The sequence below is a fragment of the Aulonocara stuartgranti genome, assembly GCF_965226115.1.
Source record: "Aulonocara stuartgranti genome assembly, chromosome: 5".
NCBI lineage: Eukaryota > Metazoa > Chordata > Actinopteri > Cichliformes > Cichlidae > Aulonocara > Aulonocara stuartgranti.
In genome coordinates, this window is record NC_138943.1 from 10651157 (window position 1) to 10676240 (window position 25084).

A 25084-nucleotide genomic window follows, 5' to 3' on the forward strand; every position below is an offset into this window, starting at 1 on the left:
GCCGTGTAGTGGAATCTGCTAAAAAACAGCTGAAGAAGCAGAATTATCTGCTGAAAAGAGGTGTAGAAGCTGAACTGCTGAAGACAGTTGTATTTGAAAGGGTAGACTGAAGAATGTCAAGAAAGCAGAGTGCACGCAAACGGGAGAAGATGTGCGGCAACCGCCACAGGTAGGATTCGAACCTTTGCTACCAGGTCTCACAGCGGCTGCTCATCCCACTGAGCCAAACCAGTTCCGGTCCCAAACAAAGATGTGATGAGAGAAAAAATGTGTACTGTGCAGAAGAAGCTGAATTGTGCTGAAAAAAGGTGAAGAAGCAGAAGTTTGTTGTGAAAAGAGGTGAAGAAGCTGAAAATTCTGCTGAAAATGGGTGAAGAAGCTGAAGTTTGTGTTGAAAAGAGTTAAAAAAGTTGAACTGTTACCTGAATATAATGTTGCCATAAGCGGGATTCGAACCCGGGCCTTACAGCATTCACACAAAAATTAATATGTGAGGGTAGAAGTCACACATGAAATGAAGCGTATAAAAGCGGGATGTATTTAGTATCAGTATGACCTGTCAGCAGTGTGTCATGCATGGTTGATGAAATAGCTTCCTTCTCTCTGTCCAGGTGTCAGTGTTTGGTTATGGTGCAGACAAGCAAGGAAACTGGCATCATTACTGGGAGAAGAATCAGTTTGCCGGAGCCTTCAAGAAGACTGGCGTCCACAGCGCTGATTTTGAGAATCAGATCATCCAACACCTTGCCAACGAAGGCAAGATCACTCTACACCTCAACACAACCACATCCGTGCAGACAGAACTAGGCACCAACGACAGACTGGCACATAAACTCAATTGACCTCTACCTGGCTGATCGTCAAAACACCTGGCTGTCCTCTGGCACTCAAACCAAATCTGAGCCAGTTTTTAGACCATACATTTGTTGTTTTGGGTAGAAATTAGACTCCTGCACTTTTTCTGTCAGTCACCACAACTGCCTTGAGTCAGACATCCAGGAATGCTGGAATGAATGTTGTTAAGCTTTTTCAGACAGCTGAATTACCTGTGGACACATCTGTGAGGCTTATCTAATTTAGAGATCCCCTGCCTCTTCCAACGTTTGCTGGCTGAAAGAAGTTAAAGCTCAACTCAAAAAAATCAGTCTGTTTTTCTAGACCTAAAACCAACTTTCCTGACGTGTGCAACTGCTGGGATAGACCACAAAGACCTTTGCTGTGAGCTGGAAACAACCACAAACTTTATTTTATCCTATCTTTGTTTTTATTGGATTTTATAGGTACACAGGGATAACCTTTGTTCTCTGTCTTTTTTTTTTTTTTAAATAAAAGCACTTTTTCCTTAAGAAGAAATGGTGGAAAGAGGCCGAGTGAAGGAAGTGTTCACTTGGCCACATAAGATTTCTTGCATTGTATATCATTTATAATCCCTCCATTTTATTTGATCCTAATTTTAACACAAACCGTCCTGACCTAGAAGATCATGACAAACTTTTTAAGCCTTGTTACTTCTGCATTTTCAGAATGTAAGCCAATGATACTTGGAACTTCCTGTCCTGTCTTGGTTCTCAGCCTGTGTGATTCAGCAGTCTGCTGCAGTCTCAAGGTTTGCAGCTGATTTCATCCAAAATAGGGAGATTTTAGTTTTCTAATCAATGCACATAACCCCCTGTTGTATCCAACCTTCTTTGGAGTAGTAAAGTCAGGAGAACCAGTCCTTCTGTTGCACGTCAATACAAAAATACTCAAAATGTGGTGATACTTGAAACCTAAACTTAGTTATTGAAAATATAAGGGCTGATATTGGCACATCACAGGTAATATCAGTTCAGATGTGGATACTGTATTGTTCTTTCAATCCCAGTTTAAAACCACTCCTGACGTCCCTCAGTGTACACTGTAAACTCCAAACAGATACAATTAGCTTTTCTGGTAAAAGGTCCTAGATTATTTTGTCAACCTTCGGTAACATCCTCTATAGAGTTAACCCGTTTCATCTTTAAACTTTAGGCCTGGTTTCTTCGCCCCCTTTAACAGGTAGTGCATATCTTTTATGTTCACATTTAACCTATGTCTTACGAGCTTTTAATCTCCTAAACACATTTTCTGGAACAATGGTTCTCTGTGCTTCTTTTTGGGGTTTGAGCACCGTGAACTTGAAGAGTTAACAGCAGGCAAAAGTCAGTGCAACTGACCTATAACACTGAAGGGTCATGTATGAATGCCACTGATGGAGCTTTGAATCACAAACTTGACAAGTGACATGACTGTTTGAAGGCACTGGACGTGATATTTGCCATGCTGGGAGTTAACCTACAAGAAAAGACTGAAAGATTAACAGAGAAGAAGAAACAGCTGAGTTGGGCCTGTGTTTGCTGGAGATTTGAAGGCCACACAGGACACTGTGAGAAGAGGGACAGGGACCAGTGAGAGGTCAAGCCCGGACGAGTTCGAGTGAGAGAGTACAGGATATAATTGGATTGAAAATGGAGGCTGAACTCATGGAGGTTTAGGATTGTCCACCACAGAGAAAGATAAATACATGAACTAACAATTACGTGAATGAATAGAAAACACACATACACAAATTGTTACATGTGAAATTATTTTTGGAAAGAATCAGAAGTGAGACAGTTTGAATCCACAGCTCAGTGCAAGGATGCATGAATTAAACCTGACTATAAAAATACACATGCAATGAAGAAGCAGCTTGCACCTCTTTTCCCGAAAATCAAACTTGCAGCGTAACATCTCATAGTCCATGTCCACACTGGGGCCGCTGCCTGAGAAGAATTCATCTCTGAGCGGCAGCCGCTGATCTGGTCTCAATGTCAACTCTCCTGATGTTAAGAAGAAATTCAAATTGGGACACAAACGAACCGGGCGGAAACACCAAATATTAACCCCGATTCTTTTGTCCCCATGATAAAACAGAGCAAACCGACTCAGAGTGTGTTAAAACATTTATATTTCTTTTTATTAAATCATCTTCCTGGAGAGAGAGACCCCTGCACAGCCCAAAACGCCAGTTGCAGGATCATTAACATTAGAATCATAAACTTTGTCTCATATAGGTATTATTTTGGTACTTTACACGTCACAGTTTCAATACAACCATTGCTTATATGGCAAAGTTTCTCTTTTCTGTCTGGCTTCCTGCATTTATTAATACGCTGTACAGCTCTACACTTCCTGTTTTCAGTCTGGCTGAGCACTTAGTTTGAGTCAAAAGTGGCCTTTTCTCTACAAACCTTCATTATTAAAGTACATAAAACAATATAATAAGAAAATAAGGATACTAAGGATATATTAATTACATGACAGTTACCAGCTGATGTTTGCAAGCCTGGTTACTAACTAGACTTTAGATTCGTGTTAAGCAACAGACTGCATGCTTTTGGTTTTTGTTTCTCAAACTTTTGCTCACCAAAATTGGACCACAGACGTTTTTGGTTGCCTGATAGTACAATCAGGCACATCAGGCCATGTTATTCAAATTTGGCACTTACAGCTGCCTACATGTGATTTTATTTCATTTCGAAGCTAGCCTCAAGTGGCCTTTAGAGAAAAGCATTTCTACTTTGGGTTTCCTTCTTGACATTAAGTAAGAAATTCTATATTAGTAGCAGTCATCACAGTAGTAGGAGTAGTTTCTCCTTGAGAACATGTGGGTTTTGTAAAGATTGGGGGGGGGGGGGAAGGAGCATGGCAGCTTTGAAGTATGTTGACAAAGGCAGATTCTTAACCAAGACAAAATGGTGACTAATGGATGCAGTGTGATGCACTGTCCAGAAACCAGTGGGTGATGTCACAGAAACTATTATGTCTTTTATATAAAGTCTGAGGAATCATAACTTTTGGGCTTCACACAGTTGGGTCACATGTGCCATTGTCGATGTGGGCAGGAGGTAAATATAGTATTAGATTTTTATCTAAAAATCTTAATACTAAAAAAAACATTTTTATCTTGTTTTTATTTTTTTTAGTGGACTTTTTAAGGTTGTCATGAAGAGTCTGTAATTTGTCTCTGATCTGCCCCCTACTGGATGTACTTTTTAAACCACAAGTTGATGAATGCAACTGTTTGCTTTGTAATTCTGTGCATATGTGTACTTTAAAAAATGGCTGTTATAAGAAACAAACAGCCTGCTGTAGTAATGAGGTTGGCGTGTTGTTTTAATGCAACAAAAATGTGCATATTTGTGGTGACAATGTAGACATATATATACAAATAAGCCAGTGTGAAACCACCCTGAGACTGATGGTCAGTGAAAAGATCAATCTGCTCCAAAGAAAAATGTTCATACAATGTGTTGTCCAACACTCCTCTTTACCAAGTATAACTGTACAAGGTTGGTAGGATATTTTTTTTAATTTATTTATTTTATTGTCTGAAAGGAAAACAAGTCAGATACCATTAATGGAGGAATAAAAAAAAACAACCCTTTGAGAATCACAAGCAGGCTGAGGACTTCTCAAAAAATTCAAATGCTGAATTTTCATTTGGAGGATGTTGCTCTGTCATTGGTGTTAGCTTGAGTGAAGCGTTTACCCTTATCTGTCTGGAACAAGTCAGTGTCTTGTAAATCCAACTGCTGCATCGCCAGAAGCCTTAATGTTAATATGAAACATCTGCTGCTTGCTCTAAACTTTTTCCATTCACTGCTGAGATCTAAACCTTTGTTGCCTTGTCCAGGAAGGGAAGGAAACTTCCTGCCAAATTACCTGGGAAATTATCCAGTTTACACACAGATGAGGAATGCTTTAATATGCCAGAAAACGACAGAGCAGCAGCCCTTCTGAGTCCTGAGCTGGATTGTTGTAAACAAGTTTACTTCCTCACCTTTAACAAAGGAGTTTGTTGTGACTTTAAATCCAAAGTTGTGCTCAATGACTCTCTGCAGTCTTCAAATGTAGAGTTTTATTTCCATTGCTAGGTGCAGATAAATCCACTTAGTCAGCTGCTCGTAATTCCATTATAAACATCTGTACATGAGCTGTAGATTTAGTACAAAGTGACAACAAGTGACCAAACGTGTTCGGCCTGTGGTACCATAGCTTTAATTCGGCTCGTCATGCAAGTTTCATTTAACAAACCTGCTGATTATCAGTCCATTTATAGAGGCCAAACTGACAGAAGCATTGAAACAACAGATAAAAATCCTGAATCCACCGCTGTCACTTTGAATGAAATAAAACATTTTTTTTTAAAAACAGAATTCATGGGTTTTTGTTTTTCTATTTGAAAAATTGTCCGTACTCTGGAGGTAAGAGCTGAACTGATCGTCTGTGGAGTTTGTCTATAAAAGCTGATTCGTACGCCAATGAATTTCTGCCACTATGCCAAATTCTTTTTTTCTTTTTCTTTAAATGAAGATGTTTTAACAAGAACTGTTTTCTTTCATGAAAATGTTTTAGAAAAAAAGAATCAAGAAGTTTATACAGAGATGCTATAAGGAAAGGTCTTTTTACAACCCCTGGCAAAATTATTTTAGGGAAGAAAAAAAAAGTTCTCCAACCTGCAAAGCTCATCTGTCAGCTGTTACACAAGAAAGCTGGAATCAGCTTGATGGAGAATGTTTTTTTTTTTTTTTCATGGATGAAACCCAGTGTTGATGTTATGGGGGAGCTTTGGGGGTCTATTCACGAAGGTCAGCTGAATTCTGACATTTTTCAACAGTGTTTAATTTGAATCATGCTCGACTTACTGCAGCTCAAGTTAATTATTTAGTTAACAGCGGCTCATTGACTCTGTAACAACTGCAGTAACTAGTTTGACATTTGGAGGAGCACATGTGCCTGTGTAGGTTGGACTTGTGGAAGTACTCTCCTTAGTGTTTCTTTGAAACTAAGGAGAGGTCATTCATCCAGAATTATGGATACGGTTGCTTGTTTTTCTTTAAAGTTTTGTGTACACACACACACTTTTTTTTTAGATGTTTCTTTTTAATAACATAGCAAAATGAGTTGAGCAAAATGCCTCCTTGTCAAAACTAGTTTCCCTTCCAGTACATGTGCTCAGGCCATTGCATAAGCCTGAGGGGAGGTACTTTGATCTTCTTTATCAAAAAAGTATTACATTTGGTTGAGGCATGTTTCATAAAGCCAGAGCAATTAAACAATTTGTTCATTTGCTAGACAGAAGACTTTTTTTTTTAAACTCTTTTTAATAATTCCAAACTTTTTTCCAGGGGTTATTATAAGCTGATATGTTGTTGTAACCAGGAATGGAAGTAGTCAAGTTGAGTGGCCACAGGTCACTAAAGTACAAACAATGCCTTAAAAAGCAAAATGCTGTTCTAAATTCAGTCTGAATGGGTGTTAGTTACATTATGCTAGGATGTCCAGTACACAATTCCCTTTTTGTTTTGTGTTTTTGCCTCATTAAATGTACCACATAACATGGTGCCTCAGTAGAACTTATTCTATATTTTACTAAAAGTTTTACACAAATCATACAAAATGTGCTATATGAAGTTCCGGTGCTTAGCTCACTATTACGGACCTAATAAAAGAATTACACAAACGATTAATGGGAAAATAAAACATGTAACATTAAAAACTCTTATCCTATTATTATTATTATTATTATTATTATTATTGAACATACATTAAGAAGATTTGTGTTTTCTCTTAAAGTCATATCCAACACATGCAGGTTATGCACAATGATTAAATTCTACTGTCTTAAAGTACCAAGTTTGTCTATTTTTGTGCTTTACTTTTGTGCTTGATGCCATTACTTGAGTATATGTATATTACATAAGCTTCTTTCTTTTTTTTAAATTGTTGCTTAAGTTTAACTATGTCTAAAATAACTCAGTACTTTTACTGAGATTGAATTTTAGGTCTTATTTTTCTCAAATAGCCAAATAAAATAATAATTATAAAACTTTCCATCCCTGGTTATAATGTTAATACAACGGTTCTTCTTAAAACAGAATTATTTAATCACGACAGAAGTAACTCATTATAATGAGAAGTTTTGAGACTTGAGCACTGAGTAAATTCATTTTGCAAACGTGGCAGCAACACACTGCTGTGTTCACTGAGGCGATGTGATATCTTGGGACATCGAAGGCAACTGGAAGGAAATGCGAGTCTCCCATGAAGTCCACCTTTCATATCTCACTTTAGAGCTTTGGTCCTTGGCATCTCAGAGTGTTTTGTGCTATCCGGGTAAGCAGCTGTAACCAACAGATCTGATCAATAATATGGCCTGAGTCCGGGTCTATCGAAACCTAAAATGTGGCAGCAGTAGCTTGTGTGTTTTGGCTAGCCACAAATTCAGAAAACATAAATAAATTATAATAAAATCAAAAGAAAATGAGGCCCAGATTACCTTCAGAATAAAAATCCAGGGGATTGCTGTTTCTTGTGATTTGCCCTTTGTGCTTAAATATTTTTTTGCTTTTTGAGTAAATAAATAAAGTCCGGGCTACAGCAGCCTCGAGTGCTGGCTGTTTGGTCTGTCCGAGGCTGTCTCATTGTTTTTTTCCTGACCTAACTGGAGCCACATAAAAATAATGTGTTGTCTTTACTGAAGGTCATCCATAATGTTTCCATGGTAACTGAAGGCATGAGGAACACCGGTTGCTGTGACAACCGTGTCAGGACCATGAACATTTGAAGCCTCTGAACATCTGACCTGGTCCATCTGCAGATCAGGTGTTCTGATGTGGTTTGGTTCTCCAGAGCTCTGCGGTGATCTGGATTTGTGCTGGTCTGAGGTCAGCCCAGTTCTGGTTTCACATCAGTCAGACAGCGGCTGGACGAATGAGGACGGAAACAACCCTCTCTGGTCTGGTTCTTCCTCTATGTAACCATGCTACACAGAGAGAGAGAGATGTTTACCTTAATGTTCACTGGACATGTAGTCAAACAGAGGTTTGAAGAGTGAGAGCCACTTGAGTGGATCACTGCAAAATTTTGCCTTCGTATTATGTACTTTTTTTTTTTTTATTCTAAAGGAGGGGTAAAGATTTGATTTTGAGCCCTGGTAACTTTTTAAGCAAATATCAACAGTAAAATGTATACTTTAAAAAAATCTATATTTCTTTTTAATGCTCATCATAGAAAGATGATCTATAAAAGCTACTGAGGTTCAAGAGCACTTTCACAAATGGTGATGCCATTTTTTCCAGAGAATTAGTTAATAGCAGTTTGATTTCATACATGCTGATGACTAATATAAGCTGCTCTGGCACAGGTTAGAGTATCCTAGCAAGAACTGAACCACCTTTGTTAGCAGTGAAAATCCAGCTAAACCCAAAGTTTATCCTATAAGCTTTAAATTCTCCTTACCAGAACAGGCCTCTGGGCATATGTTTCAGCTGAAGTACAGACTTAAGTTCAGAGGACAGATGAGGTCACACTGTGAGACTTTCTCCAACCCGCCGGCCGAGGCTCTAATGAGAGGTCGGGTTGGTGATACTGATACCTACCCACCAATCATTGTCCTCCTGTCCCAGGACCACCAGCACCTGGCCCTCAGAAAAGCTCAGCTCGTCATGGTGGTCGGCCTGGCAGTCATACAGCGCCTGAACCCGACGACTGGATGCTCCTCGAGGCTAATTGATACATACCAAATCAGGTGTAACATTATTGCTCATGTATCACAGTGTAGCAATTATAATTTCATTGTACTGCCAATTGGAATTTGTTCCTCTGTTGTCCAAATATGATATCGATTCACTTCTTTCATTTTATGCTCATTCTTTGTACCTTTTGCTTGCATAACTACTGTACCTGCACACAAATTATTTGAATTATACCCCTTTACTATTAAAGATTTCTTGATCATTACTATGCAAATTGTCATGACCACTGATCAAAGACCATGAGTATTATTCACAGAGAGTTGGGCAATGGCTGTAATCACAGCATTGAAAGATGATGGCAAACGTGTTGCGGAAGCAACTGGATTGTGATTTTTTTTTTCTTCCTAACATTAAAACACTGCAAGGTTGATGGGACGTTAAATATTTTCAAAAATCTCACCAGTGATCTACGAGGAAGTGGTTGAGGGGCGGAGCCTCTGCTTTCACTTTCAAAGCTCTGAGAGCGCTGATTGGATGGAGAGCCATTTATTGGTGCCTTACTGTTGAGGATCTGGAAATGGGAGGAGCCACTTTCACTGTCCGCCCTCCGAAAACCTCAGACAGAAAGATTCAGGTTTTAAGTACATTCTCGTTCATACAGGGACAATAATTACATTAAATATATATTTTACAATTTCATAATAGAGAAAAAATAATCATTAAAATGCATTATTAATTAGTCATAATTAAGTTTTAAATGACCTGAAATGACTAAATTAAATTATTTTTAAAAAAAATAATGCGTTTTTGTGCATGTAAAGTAATACATGTTTGCATATATTAAATAATGTGAATATTAATCTCTAAATTCAATTCACTTCTTTGTCAGATAAAATAACCATTTTTTTGGAACAGTCACAAGCAACACATGTGCTGTAAATAAGAAAAAGCAGCAAATCCTCAGATAAGATTTTGGAATTTTCACTAAAACTGCAGATAAATTTTGTTTTAATAAAAATAAATAAATAAATAAATAAATAAATAAAAAACCATCATAGAAGTCAGTGTAAACTCATAGAAGCCAAAATGTATCCTCAGATTTTGTCTGCTCTTCTGCTCTCTGGTTAAAGACTGTAGGTGCACGCTGTCTGTAAACATTTATCACAGATAGGCATAATGGATTTAACAGACTCTTGATACGTAAAACAGACTCAGGTCTCAGAAGACGTTTTGGGACAGGAAGTACCTCTGTCAGATCGTTCAGTCAGTGAGCTGAGAGGAGAAGCTGGACTGGAAAAACAGAGACAGACAGGGAAGAGAAGGAGTCCGTGTTATTGTCTGTGGTGTTTTGAAGCTCATCACACTGACCTGTATTTCACCTCCTATCCACCAGAGGTCAGTACAACCTCAATTTATCTAGGTAGAAACTGCTTCACTTTGTTTAAGAATAAAGTTCCAGCTTTAACCTTTTATGTCCTCTTTAATTCTTTTACAATCATGTATGAAATAATAAACCAACAATATTCATATCTGCTGTCTGTCCCAATAAATTTACTCTGACAGATTTTGAACAAATTCAAATTTTAGGATCTCTCCTAAAATTAATTTGTTTCTATTTTGCTTAAAACTTTGTTCTACGGGTTTGAATTCTGAACAACAACATGAGCAGAATAGCACCTCGGTCTGTGAGACATCCCTTCATCGCACATCCAATTATAAGCTTCATCAGCAAAGGTTAAATTTTAGCTTCTTTTTTTTTTTTTAAAGCTAGGATACAAAAACACAAAATTCAGTGGACCATTTTAGAACACTGGACTGTACATACAAACTCCTGTAGTGCTCCTGGAGTTTGTATTCATACAAAAAACAAAAAAAACAACAACACACTTTTACAAAATAATAAAGAGACACAACCGGTGTTGTGATCATCAATGCAGCAGCTATTGCACCAATGATGATCACAACACTGGTCATGAGACAGATTTTTCCTGGATGTGCTCGATGCAGTGCTGTGGATACTCACACACACTTCCTGAAGGAGGAGTCTGGACCACTGTATATCCTGGGACTGGCTGGCAACCCATAATCTACACACACACACACACACACACACACACACACACACACACACACACACACACAGTTAATAACACAGTATCCTTCTGACTGATTAATTACAGTGTGTTTCTCAGATATTACCGTGCTTACTGGACTCAGAGCAGCTCCGCTTGTGTCGGACGGCGATCGGAGAGGGAGGGGTAATCCTTCTATTTCCTGTCAGGGGAAAGAATACCTCACCCTCTCCCTCTTCTTCCTCCCCCATACCATCTCCTCCAGATGGAGGTGGAGGAGGAGGAACATTGGGAGCTGAAAGCCAAAAGAGAGCATTGAGGTTTTTCATTCAGGCAGCAGGTAAAGCCAGAGAAAGACGTTGAACCAGATAAAACATTTAAAAAATGTTTATATAAGCTGACCTTTGACCCTGGGAGGCAGCGGGGGCGCAGGAGAGGATGGAGGAGGAGGTGGTGGGCTGGGGACGGAGCCAGCGGGATGGCTGTGAAGCTCCATAGCCATGGCGAGTCTCCTCCCCACACTGAGAAGGCCTCCAGCTGGTCCTCCGGGTGTTCCAGAGGAGGACAACGTGACACAGGAGGAGTTGGACTGACTGAAGCTGAAGGGACGGGAGGAGAAGGAGAAGGAGGGGGTGAAAGAAGAGGATGAGGAGGAAGTGGAGCGCTCCTTTTTCAACGGACCATTCTGAAACAGAGGGTGAAGCACATGAAGACGTTAGCAGAGAGAAAGCAGTGAACAATTTATAAAGATCGATAGCTTAAAACTCATTATGAGCATCATGACTAAACTGCAGATTTTATGCACAAAGACTTTTACTCTAACGAGGAAGGGAGCCAAACATGTTTATTTCAAACAGAGTACAAACCAATGGGCTGCACCATAACCCAATAAAATAAGGATTATTTCAAATTGTGAACTGTGCAAAACTCCGATAGCAGAGTAGAGTAAATCATAAATACAAGTAACATATCCCCCTTATACTTATATATGAAAGCAGAACATGAAGAAAAGGCAGTGACATCATTTAAATTACTCTGAGGACATTTTTTTGTAAAAATCTCAACTCAGCAGCCTGTCAGTTGCCATGGTTACCTTGTCATCAAAGTCATCATCACTGTCGTACAGGTCGTCATGACGAATCCTCCACTCGTACTCCACATGGACGTGATGGTCAAACTGGTTGGACTGGGCTTTCTGCAACTGCACACACACAGTAAAATATTTGTAAATGAGGATCACCTTCAAAGACAAGGGACAAGGCTTTAGGAGCTACTGACCTATCAGGTTTGAGCAGTATTTGACTGCATGCTGCTTAACAATCTATGCTGAGAGTAAAAGATGGTCAGTTGAGGATAGGTCCAAAAACTAGGTGCCTCTCTATAGACTGCCTTTAAAATGCCAGATTTTACAACAGAAATTCACTTGTTTACAACCTGCTAAAATAATTAGTTTCAGCTCTGTATCTGTTTTGCTCTTTTATAAAAACTACACAGGTGTTCAATGTGAAACTTTATCAACGCCTTTTGGTTAACAGGTAAGCAAGTAAGTACCGTTTCACAGGCAAACAGTCACAAACCACTGCAACAGAGTAAAAATATTAAGTGCTACAACAGCAATACAAAATCAAGTTAAAACACAGACTAAAATTAACAGGTAGGTGACTTAAGCTCACTATAGACAAGATAGTCTGCTAGCTTTGACCTCCACTTATATGACTCACTAAACTGGGGCTTTCACCATGTTGGACGCCTTTTTAAAGATATAAGATGCATTGCTGTGCAGTTAATTATAGTAACAGACCATCATTTATCTTGCTAAATACATTTTTTAAAAATTAAAAAACTAGTAATTTAGTCCTCTGGCATCTTGGTCAAATATGGTGATAACACAGTATAACAGGTGGTTACTGATTTATCAGACAGTCTGATGTGAATCTGTAATCAGAGCGATGACCTCACCAGTGCCTCACAATGGGTGTGCTTCAACCTGCGGCTCACATCCAGAGCGGTTTCTCCTAACTCGTTCTCTGAAATAAACGGTTAAGATATTAATTAATAATGAAATAATTACCAAATATCATCAGTTTATCCAAGTCACCAAAAATATTCTACATGTAAAAACCTAAAAACTGTGCGTTTTACTTATTGTCTGACAGTCCTCCTGTGTTGTTGTTTTTTTATTGGGCCTCATCTATTGGCTGGAGTCGATGGGCATGGGCGCAGAAGGCAGGTGACTCTACATGGAGAGTGAGGCTGAAGACCTACAACTCTACAGACACTGATCTTCTGTTTCAGGTTATCTTTAGTTTGTCTTTGCGATCCTTACTGTGAACCTCTGGATGATGTGGTTGTTTGAAATAAAGAGTGTTTTATCTTTGGGACAGTAATCCTGGTGAACTCGGATTATTTTGGATGTGAAGAGTCTGACATTTTTCTCATATGCTTTATCAGAATGACATTAAATAACCTCTACACACAGTTGATGCTCAACTGATAAATGAGAGCTCTGACAGATACGTTATACAAGTGTGTGTGTGTGTGTGTGTGTGTGTGTGTGTGTGTGTGTGTGTGTGTGTGTGTATATTACTGATGTGTGTGTTGGCTCTGGCTCTCAGCAACAGCTTCACACAGTCGGTCTTGTTGTGTAGACAGCTGTAGTGCAACGCCGTGTTTCCCGCTGATGTCTGTGTATCAACATTAGAGCTGACAAAAAAGAAAAAGAAAAACATGCAGGTAAACACAAAGGTACACACACACACACACACTGAGGTGTAACAAAGGTTTCCATAGCAGACTGACCAGTTCTGAGCCAGGAAGTCCAGGATGTGTAGTGATGTCCTGTCAGCCAGTAGGACAGCTAAATGGAGCGCTGTCTCTCCTTTCTCCTGATGGCAAGAAAACAATCTCTTGAGATTATGTTGTTCCCAGATTATTAATACCATGCATCTTAATGTAGCTGTGCGTGTGTAGCTGATTATACCTGGGGTTTTTTATATCTGTATGTATGTGCGTGCAATCCAACATGCACATCAGTGTGCCTGTATCAAGTATGTTTAGCTACCTGTATGTGTGCGTGCAGTGGCTGGCTCAGCTCTGCCCTCTGAGCGTACAGCTGGATCAGAGTGTAGATATCGCAGCTCTTGGTTGCCTCCTGCAGACGAAGTCGCAGCGCCGAAGTAGAGCTATGACTCCGCCTCACAAAGTTAACATCTTGATACTTTGACAGGATGAAGTCTTTACGCTCCGGCCTGCACGTCAAAAATATACAACATCAGATTTGTTAGAGTGTGAAATATTTCCTTTGAGTGTGTGCACCTGTGTTCGTCTCTTACATGTGGCTGTGTTGAGAGGGCTTCAGTGACGGACTCAGCAGGTTGGCTTCCAGTATTTCGTTAAAACCAGAATTACCGACATTCCTGGCCAACTGGGAGATACAGAGAGAGAGAGAGAGAGCTCACAGTCAAGGGCAAACAACATGAGGGCCATGTAATACCCATTCAGTGGGTATTGTATCAAGAATAAGAATCATCATGATTTTTAACCTCAGAATAAGCTAGATTGGATTAGTTGGGGGACTCTCTCCCAACTCTGTGTGAACGGTACTCATGGCTAGTTTCAGTCATGACTGAAGTAGTAATTTGGATGAGTGACGAAACGTTTCTCCCACTGAAAACGCTACGCCCAGATGAACAGAATCAACTTTTGGGGATTTACTTACCTGGATGATTGAGAATGCATCGAGATGTAACGTTACAATCTTTTTCAGTTTGTCAGAGGTCACTGCTGACTGAGAATTGGAACTTATTATGTCTTGCATGGATATAAATCTCTTCTCTGAATTAACATTAAATAACCAAGTTTGACATTTAGTTAAATATTTTCTAACATTACATATGTCAGAATAAACCACACTGCACTGAAATAGTAAAGATCCAGCTGCAAAGCAATGGAAATGCACAGCAGGAAAAAAAAGACTCTAAACGTTGAAACTACCTGAGAGTTTATCTCTACAAATGTCTTTGATAACTGTTCACAAAGCTAACTGAAACTATGACACATGCTAATGACAGTTCTCAGCTGAGCACATGTAAATGCCCTGCACAGTAGCATTTCAGACGTGAACCCAGTTACACCTGGAAAGCATGAATGATAAGCTCATTAGCTAACAGGTCTGACCTACCAGCAGGTCTGAGGTTCCCAGACTGTCCAGGCTCAGAGACTGGATCCTGGAGACGTGGACCCCCATTTCCCTGTGGATGCCTGAACACTCAATACAGGTCAGGATACCCAGGTTTGTAGACAGCCACCCAGGATCTACAGTAAGAGAGGTCAAGGTCAAAGGTCAAGGTCAAATTTATTTATATAGCACATTTCCAGATAGAAGATGCTGCACAAAGTGCTTAACAATGTAAAAATGGCATTAAAAAAGCAACAATGTAATACAATAATAACAATAATAGGACAATAAAAGAATTAAAATAATAACTAAAACTATTTGAAATAAGACCAAAATGCTTGGGCCATAGTGTGTTAAAAGCCAGGGCATAGAAACGTGTCTTTAGTAGTGATTTAAATCGATCAAGTGTTTGTGCAGATCTAATATTTAGGGGGAGACTATTCCAGAGTCTGGGACCTGCCACAGAGAAGGCTCTATCGCCATGAGATTTGAGATAAGTCCGTGGGATGGACAGCATTAATTTTGAGCTTGACCTCATGGTTTTTCATGGAGCATAAGCAGAGAGGAGCTCAGACAGAGAAGGAGGGGCTCGGGCATTAGGTGACTTAAAAACAAAAAGTAAAAGTTTAAATTGGATCCTGTAGGAGACAGGAAGCCAGTGTAGAGAAGCTAAAACTGGGGTTATATGCTCTCTCCGGTTGGTACCAGTTAGCAGGCGAGCAGCTGCATTTTTGACCATCTGAAGACAATGAATGGAGGCCTGGTCGAGACCAAAATACTATGAATTGCAGTAGTCCAATCTGCAAGCAAGGAAACGGTGAATGGCACGTTCAAAGACATTAGCCGGGAGGTATGGTGTTACCTTGGCTAGCTGTCTAAACTGAAAGAAGCAGGAAAAAAAAAAAAAAGAAGCAGGACTGGACTACTGCACTCACCTGCTTATTCAATTTAAAACAATCATCAATGTAGACACCGAGGTTTTTTACATGTGTTTTACAGGAGGAGGAAAGGGGGCCCAGAGTGCCATCGATGTGATTATTGACAAAGCTGCCAAAAATGACAACTTCAGTTTTATTTTCATTTAGCGAGAGAGATTTTTTCCACATTAAAAGCCTACCTTGGCACAAACCACCTGATTGTAGAAATACAGACTGCTAATAAGAAATTATATAACATTTAGCAGATAAATATTAAATACACGCTTGGAATTAAACTAAGCTATTCATTCAACTGTCTTATTTGCCACAAAATAATCTTTCAATTATTTGCTTGATTAAATATGACACAATTAAATCAGTAATCTCTTCGGCATAACATCTAGTGTACTTTATTGGTTTGATTACCTGGTGCGCCACAGTCACAGCAGCTGTTGTTTCCCGGCATCCGTTTGATGTCATCGGTGATGGCTCGGGTCAGATCCTCCACGCTGCTCTCACTCCCTCCTCCTCCTTTTCTCCCCCCGTCCAGAGCCATACTCAGAGCCTCCTGCTTGCTGTTAGTGAGCACTGACATCCAGCTGAAAACAAACAACACTTCTTAATAATGTGTTCTCATTTTTAGACCCAAGATGATGTGAGCACCACAAGAAAAGAGTAGTCCGACAATTTACCACCATTACTATATTAAAAACACACACACGGCCGCTGACATCTCAGTCCAACCTCTCTCAGACAGCGTTTCAAGAGACATGCATCTCACTTCTTTAGGTGCAAAGTTTGTGGAGCAGCAAAGGAAACTCCCCTTCTGTCTAACTAAACATTTTCAGACTTGTAATGTTTAGTGTCTAGTGTCACATGTGCAATCATACTGCCCAAGACCTGCAGAAACATAACTCATACTGTACGTGTAAACTTAGCAGAGTGGCCCGTTAACAACCTGCCCGAAGAAAGTTTTACTTACGCCACACACTCAGCTTCATCTTCAGCCAGGAAGTGATAGGTCCGATTATCTGCAGGAAAAGGTGTATCTTATGCTTACAGAGACGTATTTATACAGTACATAATACTGATTACATGCATTTAAATTTATATTTGGATGCATGCAGTTTTTATCTTGTGTTAAATTATGTACGACTTCAGTGTACATGTAGAATAGCATTTAGTGACACTTACGAGAGATAAGGTCAAAGCATTTCTTATCCTCCACGCTGGGTTTAACCTGACATGTGAGCAGGTTGAGTCTGGTGGGAGGTTTGTTCGGCTGAAAAGCAGAAAGAACGCTGCTGATAAGATTCAGTTAAAACATAGACAGCAAAGAGAACTAAGCCAAACAGATTTTTCCTGATGTTTTTATCTCTTTATACATTTATACACATGCACTCACAGTAGCATGCGCGATGGTCAGGTAACAGTTGTGAACTGAACATTTCCTCTTCTGCCACATTTTCCTCAACCTGTAACACAAACACAGTTTTAGTCCTTTTAGTGATCCTAATAGCGCTGACTATCACCAAGTGTCTTAGTGCCCTCGCTCTGTAGCAACTTATCAATAAGGAAGACCACCCTATAGTTTTGGTGATTAGCAGATTGCCAGAGTAGCCCTTCATTTGCTTGAAACACATACTTGTCTACAGCAAATTAGTAACTGTCAGGGAATACACATTTTCCCTAGCATACTTTGGTCTCCAGTGGGTTGCCAACCAGTCACATGTGTAACTGAGGCCTTAGAAAAGCATAAGTTTCAGGTACTCTCCCTTTAAACCTCCTTTCAAACCCGAAATCTACAGCCATGTTTTATATACAGTCTGTAGGTGCACACAGAGAGATCTGTTCCCTGATTTTCACAATAAATGCAGCATCTTCCCCCATCCAACATAAATATTTTGGAAAACATCGACCAGTCTGGAGGGAACAAATTACAAAGGCCGGTTTCTTGCCATTCCATAATCCACACACACAAATATAAGTACGAATCCAGCACATGTGCAATGTCGCTCCTTGTCAGTTCAATATCTATATCGCCAGTTCACAACAGCTGCCTCAAGGCACTTCATTTTGTAGGGTAAAGACACCACAATATTAGAAAGAACAGTGAGAATAAAAGAGTGCCTTAAGCTATGAGACACAAGCCTTTAAAAGGAGATGATGCAATGACCATGATTATATAACAACATTAAACCAACGGCTGCAGGCTGATGTTGGTTAAGTGGTCCAAGAACTATTCAAATTCAAACAGTCAGTAGCACCAAAAAGCTTAAGGACACTCCATTAAGAGCACAAGTCAGATACATTTTTCTAAATGCGTTATTAATGTCGAGGAACAAATGTCGGTCAAGGTGAAGATACTTTTAACTATTTAACATTGTTTATAGGAGTTGCCCTATTTTATCAACGCTTTGGTACCGTTTGTTTTTAAAATTTAAATGATTTCTTTAAAATACTGCAATTGAAAAAAAATCAGTACTACCAATGCAGTTTGCACATTAAGAGTAATTGAGGCATTTAACTTAATTGCACTGCTTTGTGAATGTTTAAAAAGGCGTGCAGGTTATTTTATGTTGTGTGTTTACCCGTCACTCTTCTTGTAGAGGAATCCTGTTCTCTCCGTCCCGTACTGTTTGTCTCCCAGCAGCTGATGCATATTGTACACCTGCTTAGGCAAAGAGTCCTACACGCGCACACACACACACACACACACGTGCAGACACACATTCATTATTTTGCATGTCCAAACAGCAAAATAGCGCACATATGTGTCTGTGTCTCTGACCTGCTCCGTGTGGACGACCGGCCTCAGCTGATCTCTGAGTGTGCACAGCTGTCTCTTCTCCTCATCCTGACGTTGCTTCACCTGCACACACAAACAGCTCACCTGCAGAGCTCAGCTAATCCAAGATCACATGCTGCTGCCGCGCTTACACCGTCCAAATCTCACTCAGCAAATTTCCATTTTTAGTTTTGGATTAAATCATCACGAGTTTACTTCTCATGGTATATTACATATGTAGAGAGCTGGAGCTGATCAGTTACTGTATGAATGGATGAGTTTTGATCATGTGACTGCAGAGACAGGGCACAACCAAGCGGCAAAGTATAGTTCCTCAAGGCTGGCTCCAAAAGGAAAGTCAAAAAGAGAGTAAATCACTTAATTTCTTACTTCATGTAATGTCTCTATTCTGTATGTTGTATTCTTCATAATAATAATTTTTTTTAAAGTAAATGACTTGATTTTAATCTCTGTGCAAATCATTAACAATCTGCCAGCCGCACTTAAAGGCTGCTGCTAGTGTTGCTGCTGTTAGCGCTTCCTGTACCGTGGTCAGGACTCCGTTGAGCTCATCCATGTACTGCTTCAGCCTCTGAGTGGTGGAAACACACTCCTGCAGGAAACTGAACACAAACATAAAGATGTAGTAAATCGAACCATTCCAGTTTACTGTATGTAGCTTTGCCAAAGCTGTGTTTGTGTGAGCTCCTACTTGTTGTGGCTATGGTAGTGTTTGATGAGGTTCTGCAGAAGGTCGACTCCTCGCTTCGTCTTTATCTCATTGACCCTAATTAGATACTGAGGGAAAAAGACAAGAAGCGATTGAAGGAAAGCTGCACATTTAAAAAATAAAATAAATAAGAATGGAAATGAAGGGGAAGAGTCACTGACCTCACACATGCTCAGTTGGAAGGAGCGTCTCTCCTTCTCCAGCTCCTCCGCGATCTCTCCTCCGCTCACCTCACTCCTCACCATCCCATACTGCCGAGCCAACTCCCTCTTCTCCTTCTCCACCTGTTTACTGCACACACAGTTTCAAGACTTTAATTTAAAAATCTTCCTGCCCCTAATACAAACGTATTAAAGTTTCCAGTCTTAGATACTAGCAAATAAACATAAGTTAATTCAGTGTCACTCACAATCTGCTCTCATAATCCCTCCACGCTCTTTCAAAAGGCTTTTTCAGATCCTAGGAGACACAGAAGGAAACTGGAATTAGAATTATTTACCTTACTGAACACAAGCAGCAGCATCCTGAGGCTAAACAGTAAAAAAAAGACTACAAAGATTCATTTTTTTTGACTGAACTCTGGTGAAATGTTGACAGAAACACTGGCCAGAGGCTCGTGACTGTTATAGTTCATACGAGTTATTTAGGTGGTATGAATGCACTAAGCAAAGATGAATGTCCTCACCCCCTTCACCTCCCTCAGGTCTCCTTTAACCAGAGAGTCCAAGAAGAAGTTGATGTTGTGGAGCATGCTCTTTAGCTGAACACAGAGAAACATAAATTATCTAAAGGGAAAACACATACTGCTCAAAGCCATCATGGGTAACACTATGAACTGCTTAACATGAAAAACATTAAGACAGTTTAGGTGATTATGACTTTGACAGAGAGCACAAAACCATATGACACAAGGATTGTGTCACGAGCTCACTACGGTCTACTGCCGTCCAGATGTATAGTAATTAGAACTACAGTTTGGTCTTAAGTTAGGTCCTTAATCGGACAGTGACAGTAATGTTGCTTCTGTACACCAACACAGCGGATTTAAATAAAGCAATCAAAATATGAGTACCTCATTTTCAAACCCCAGAATAACTGGACAATAAATGATAATAAAATGCACTCGTCATAACATAGAACCAAAAAGTCTGTATTTAATCATGTAGCTGATGCTGGTCAGTCAGTCATTTTGCAAATGAACTCATTATGCGCTCCTCGACATGGGGCTTTCTGTAAAGGAAGGAGGCAGATATTTTCAAACTAGAGCAAAGACTCATTTTAAGGGTTTTTTCAAACTGAAGTTACAGATTTTTAAGTAGAAACTCATCAGCTGGAGGTGTTTTGTTGCTATCACTCACCAGGTTTTTCATGGGAGAGAGGAGCTCTTTGGAAAAGTCCGCCAGGCGGCAGAAGGCGGAGCCAACCTCCGTCTCTCCGTTTGAGTGACAGTTGACCGACAGCTTCTCCATCGCGTTAATGTACTGCTCCAAATGAGACACGTGTTCTGACACAGAAATGCTGTTAGTAAAGGGAACAATACGGGGATGTGCATGTGTGCGTGTATATTTTGGGGTGTGTACCTTGACCTGATGTGTATTTGGCTTTTGCAGCTTTTTTCATCTTCTGTAGCACCAACCTGTCGCTGTCCAGAACCTGAAAAAAACAAAAAAACAAACCATACACACATTAATAAAGAGTGTGTGGACCTGCAGTGTGTGCATGTGTGTGTACATGTGCATGAAGGGGAGGTGGTAGTAATTCACCTGCTGACTCAACATACACACAGAGGACAAACTTGATGACATCGCTTGATGGCAGCAACGTTCCTGTGTGAGAACCATCGTCTGATCACTAAAAATCTCCACATGAAACTCCACAGTGAAGCTCTTCTCCCCATTCTGAGAAGATGTTAATTTTTTACCTTCAGCAGTTATTAACAGGTTAATAGTTTGTATAACGATTTCTACATGATTATTTCTGAATGTGTCAGACCACATATCTAATGGAGGCTGCCAGTTTTCATGCGCTGCTGCTTCTTATTGATTATTAAGTACTTTTTTTTTTGACACTACAACTTGAGTGTGGAAATGATGATTGATGGTTGTTATTATTGCAGTTGGAAATGTTAGGGTTGAAAATACTGTGTTACGTCAATAAACCACCACAAATTTCAAATTTTATCATTTAATTACATTTAAACAGCTTCAGGGTTTGCTTGATTTTTTCACATTCAACTTTCAAAGGTGTCCTTATGACCTAGATGTTGACATAAATGCCATTAAAATTAAAGAAAAGTGATAATTATGCAAAAAAATATGACAGGAACTAAACAAATGACCCTATCTGCAGCAGATTTTGGGGTATTCATAGCATTATTAATATGCTCTACTTTATTGTCAAACAGTGAAATAACATTTATCTTTGCCTGTTGGGAATTTATCTTTGGACAAGCTTGGACTGTCTATATGTTGCTTATTATTCGTGGCTTTAAAACTTTGCACACATGAAATAAATGTCACTATAAACAGGTGGTATGCCACCATATGGGTGTTTATTCTAAAAATTTTTATAAATAATTAGAAATTATAAAATTAAATCTGTAATTTACAGTTTTTCAGCCTCCTTTGAATGCAGTACCAGTGTGCAAGCTAGAACATCCTTTACGTAATTATCCCTCTGGCCCCTTCTCTTATCATCAAATAACCATAGCTGTGAATGATTAATCTGTTGCCATGGTAACATATGCCAACACTGTTGGGGGTACATGTTTGGGGCAGAAGGGCAGTGTTTTTGAGGCCAGGCTCGGGGTCAGTAGCTCCACTGTTGAGGGAATTGCGCTGCCTGCTGGCTTGAGGGGCATCCCCATTCAAGCTCTCAGACCTCACACAGTAGCAGAGCAAATTTACAAACTGTTTAAGACCTTTAGTAGATTATAAAATGTTCTAACTTTAGACCTAATCACTTTAACATTAAGAAATTACTTCTGTATATGTAAATATTTAAAGGGCTTCAGTCCATTGAGTCTTCGGATGAAGGGTCCAAAATGTTTGCAAATATGCATGCAAAGGGAGGTTTAGACAAAACTCGGATGTAAACATTTCATGATTTTGTTCCGCGTTTCCTTCTGAAATCCTGCAAGCACACTGCAAACTATAAGGGTGATATGAAAGTCGTGGCAGACAAATGGAAAAGAAACTGCTGTTACTGCAGAATGTTATTTTAGTCAAACTTCGTAGTGAGATACAGTCTGCTTTTTGTTTCAATTCAAGGATGTTCTGAAAGGCTGTAAACAACATGTCTGCAAATATAAGATGAGTAGTAGTTAAGGAACAGCTTTGTGCTAATTAGCCATGCTACCAATCTGCTGAGAACCATTTGCACCCCTTGTGTTTTGACAAATTTTGCATAGCATGATTCTGTGTCTTCCTCCAAAAACTCAAAGTGACAGCAACACTTTGATTGTGAATGAAGTACAAAAGCTGGACTTCAGTGACTGAAGCATTTGTCTAACAGAAATGATCACATTTCTTCACCAATAAGCATGATAGCTCGAAGGGCGATTGACAGTAAATAAGAAGATTCATGTTTTTGATTAATAAGTAAAACATGGAAGATGTAGCTCTAGTATAGTCATTAAAAACAATGCACGAATTTAGCAAACAGTTGAGTGAATTGCTTTTTGATAAGGAATCTGATACTTTCCTCAAAGTACAGTAATACACGAATGCATTACTTTTTCTGTACGCAGTAACTAAGAATATATCTGAACTAGTAAAAATGATTGTCACCTGTCAAAACACTGCCCAGTTTACACAGCTTTTGTCTACAGCGGCTTTGATCTCGATATAATGGCGACAAGCTCAAACACTGCTGTTAAAATAAAACAGCTGAAGGGGTTTGGGCAATTTGACCAGGATGCCTTCCTGGAGATTTGTGCATCTCATTTGGTTTGGGAATGCTTCAGTGTGATCCTTGAAAACAGCTGGAGGCAGTGGTGGTGGTGAAGGAGGTGTGGGCATACAAACTGTATGAGGCCTGCCTTGTACTCCTATAGAACCAAGTGTTGAGCTGGTAGTCAATGTCATGAAACCCAGTCATGACAGTCAAAAGCTTCTTGCAATAGCATTATATAGAGGTAACATTTTCTGCAACTTCTTTCATAAATGGCTCTGAAATTTAGTGAAAATAATGAAACATCCACACAGCAGCGAGAGTTCTGGAGCCGCTCAATGGATAATATTTATAAACCATAATGTCGTCAGACCTGTGACTAAACAAATGTTAAAAGACATATCGAGGTAAAACAGTCCAACCATCAGAACTGTGTGTTATAATGTGGATTAGTCTGTTTAACAAGAGTGTGGTGAGTCTATGTTTGTGTCAAAAGGTTGGGATAAGTAGCACAGACATTTAAATGAAATTGTGAATAGCAAGCTGAAAAGCCAACAACGCTAAGCACCAGGGGTCATCGTTAGTTAATGGAAACCGTCAATGGCAATAAATTCATAGTGCATAACCTCATGAATCACAAAGAAATTGACCTGCACACTCCTGGTCGCACACTCTGTGTCGTAGTTCTTTGACCCAACTCTCTTCACAGCGATGATCGTCGATATAAAGGCTGTTACACTTTGACACACAAGTTGATACTTGCTCTCTTTGCAAGTTTGAGGTTTTAAAATGCATTAGTCAAAGCAGGACTAAAAGGGAACCATCTAAACACAGCAGAAAGGCTGTGCTGTGCTTCACAAGGAGACAAATTTAAATCGGTTACATTTTTTTTGTACCAAGAAGAATTTTAAAAGGAATAAACTGTTTCATGCTTGCAGGCATTTATCATCTATAGTAAGTATGTATAAACAATTAATGTGCAAAGGCCTTTGTGATTTGTTAATCACATGCAAATAATATAAAAATGTTGTCATTTGTAGGAGACAGGGTTAAAAGGAAAAACTGTACATTTCACACAAAGAGGGGTTGGTATGAAGGATTGATTGGGGGCCACAGCTGCTCATTTTCCCCGGGGACCCTGAGCACTTAGGTCCGGCCATGAATGTAGGCTAGAAGCCAAATAATCAATTTACCGTGTACGGATAATCTCATTCATCAGGTAGCCTACACCCGTCCTGTTGAATCTGCACGATAAGCATCTTCAGACTGCTACCACTACCTGCTACCCCTCCTCTGTCAGTACTGACCTCCTCCAGCAGGTAGACTGTGTTCCTGCAGCTGATCATCTTGGAGGTGAAAGAGGAGGTAGTGGGAGAGTTCCAGTCCTCCTGAACCTCCTGGACGAACTCTGATACCGACACACACTCCGGCATTGTGCTCCTGAGGCCGGTAAGGACCGGGAGAGAACCAGGACAGTCCGGAACTGAAAGACCAGTTCCACACAAAAGACCGAGGACACCAAGCGCAACGTAGAGTCACCAACAACACACAAAAATTAAAAATACAGCTGAAACGAGCCCATCAGTGGTACGTCCAGACTCCCACAGTCCCGGTAAGAGAAACTAGCATCAACTGGCTGATTTAAAAAAAGAAATGGGTAATTAAAGACCTGCTGGGTGATTCCTCCTCCGTCAGTGTGAGTGAACCGCAGCATCAGCTTCTTTTCTCCAAACAAAGGTGGTTAAACCCAGCAGCAGATGAAAGCCCACCAGCCTCTCTGCACGAAACAACCAAAAGATTAAAACGCCGCCGGTTCACTGACGTCCTAAGATCGAGTCGGTCTCCGATAGAGCGTCTTCATTGAGAGAAAACCAGCAAACCCGCCCGTGTGTGGTCAGTGTGTGAACCCGCTGACAAAGAGCGGAGGAGAGGAGAGGAGAACCGGACCCACCGGGCACCGGTTCCGGGC

At 39.9% G+C, this 25084-nt stretch overlaps 2 protein-coding genes across 7 annotated transcripts in view; one reads left to right on the plus strand and one right to left on the minus strand.

The window, feature by feature from the left end:
- Window positions 1–5213, plus strand: part of st3gal8 (ST3 beta-galactoside alpha-2,3-sialyltransferase 8) — a 32756-nt gene extending 27543 nt beyond the window's left edge. For both annotated transcript variants that reach the window (XM_082534471.1, XM_082534472.1), the window contains exon 9: window positions 612–5213. In XM_082534471.1, the coding sequence (XP_082390597.1) occupies window positions 612–842 (231 nt within the window). In that variant the 3' untranslated portion in view covers window positions 843–5213. The remainder of the gene's footprint in view (window positions 1–611) is intronic.
- On the minus strand, window positions 5039–24870 carry unm_sa1614 (un-named sa1614). 5 transcript variants are annotated; one of them, XM_082534459.1, is made up of 29 exons: window positions 24785–24870; window positions 24423–24598; window positions 20805–20877; window positions 20583–20728; window positions 19910–19984; window positions 19634–19683; window positions 19386–19515; window positions 19207–19292; window positions 19042–19117; window positions 18498–18578; window positions 18298–18395; window positions 17112–17181; window positions 16901–16988; window positions 16689–16737; window positions 16133–16305; window positions 14793–14926; window positions 13945–14036; window positions 13674–13860; window positions 13412–13497; window positions 13200–13315; window positions 12572–12639; window positions 11706–11813; window positions 11015–11297; window positions 10740–10907; window positions 10564–10627; window positions 9787–9830; window positions 9001–9155; window positions 8445–8570; window positions 5039–7828 (listed from the first exon to the last, which is right to left on the minus strand). In XM_082534459.1, the coding sequence occupies exons 2-29, from the start codon at window positions 24546–24548 to the stop codon at window positions 7754–7756; spliced, it is 3027 nt and encodes a 1008-aa protein (XP_082390585.1). In that variant the 5' UTR covers window positions 24549–24598; window positions 24785–24870; the 3' UTR covers window positions 5039–7753. The 5 variants fall into 5 exon arrangements, with proteins under 5 accessions (XP_082390585.1, XP_082390588.1, XP_082390586.1 ...); XM_082534462.1 differs by lacking the exon at window positions 24423–24598 and having other exon boundaries at window positions 24785–24847; XM_082534460.1 differs by lacking the exon at window positions 24785–24870 and having other exon boundaries at window positions 10749–10907; window positions 24423–24554.
- Window positions 24871–25084: the final 214 nt, after the last annotated feature.

Coding starts and splice junctions, on each gene's coding strand:
- unm_sa1614 (XM_082534459.1), bottom strand. CDS start 24,548: ATGCCGGAGTGTGTGTCGGTATCAGAGTTCGTCCAGGAGGTTCAGGAG. Junction 14,037..14,792: donor TGGGAACCTCAGACCTGCTG/GTAGGTCAGACC, acceptor TGTATCTCCCAG/TTGGCCAGGAATGTCGGTAA. Junction 13,316..13,411: donor GACTTCCTGGCTCAGAACTG/GTCAGTCTGCTA, acceptor CTTTTTTGTCAG/CTCTAATGTTGATACACAGA.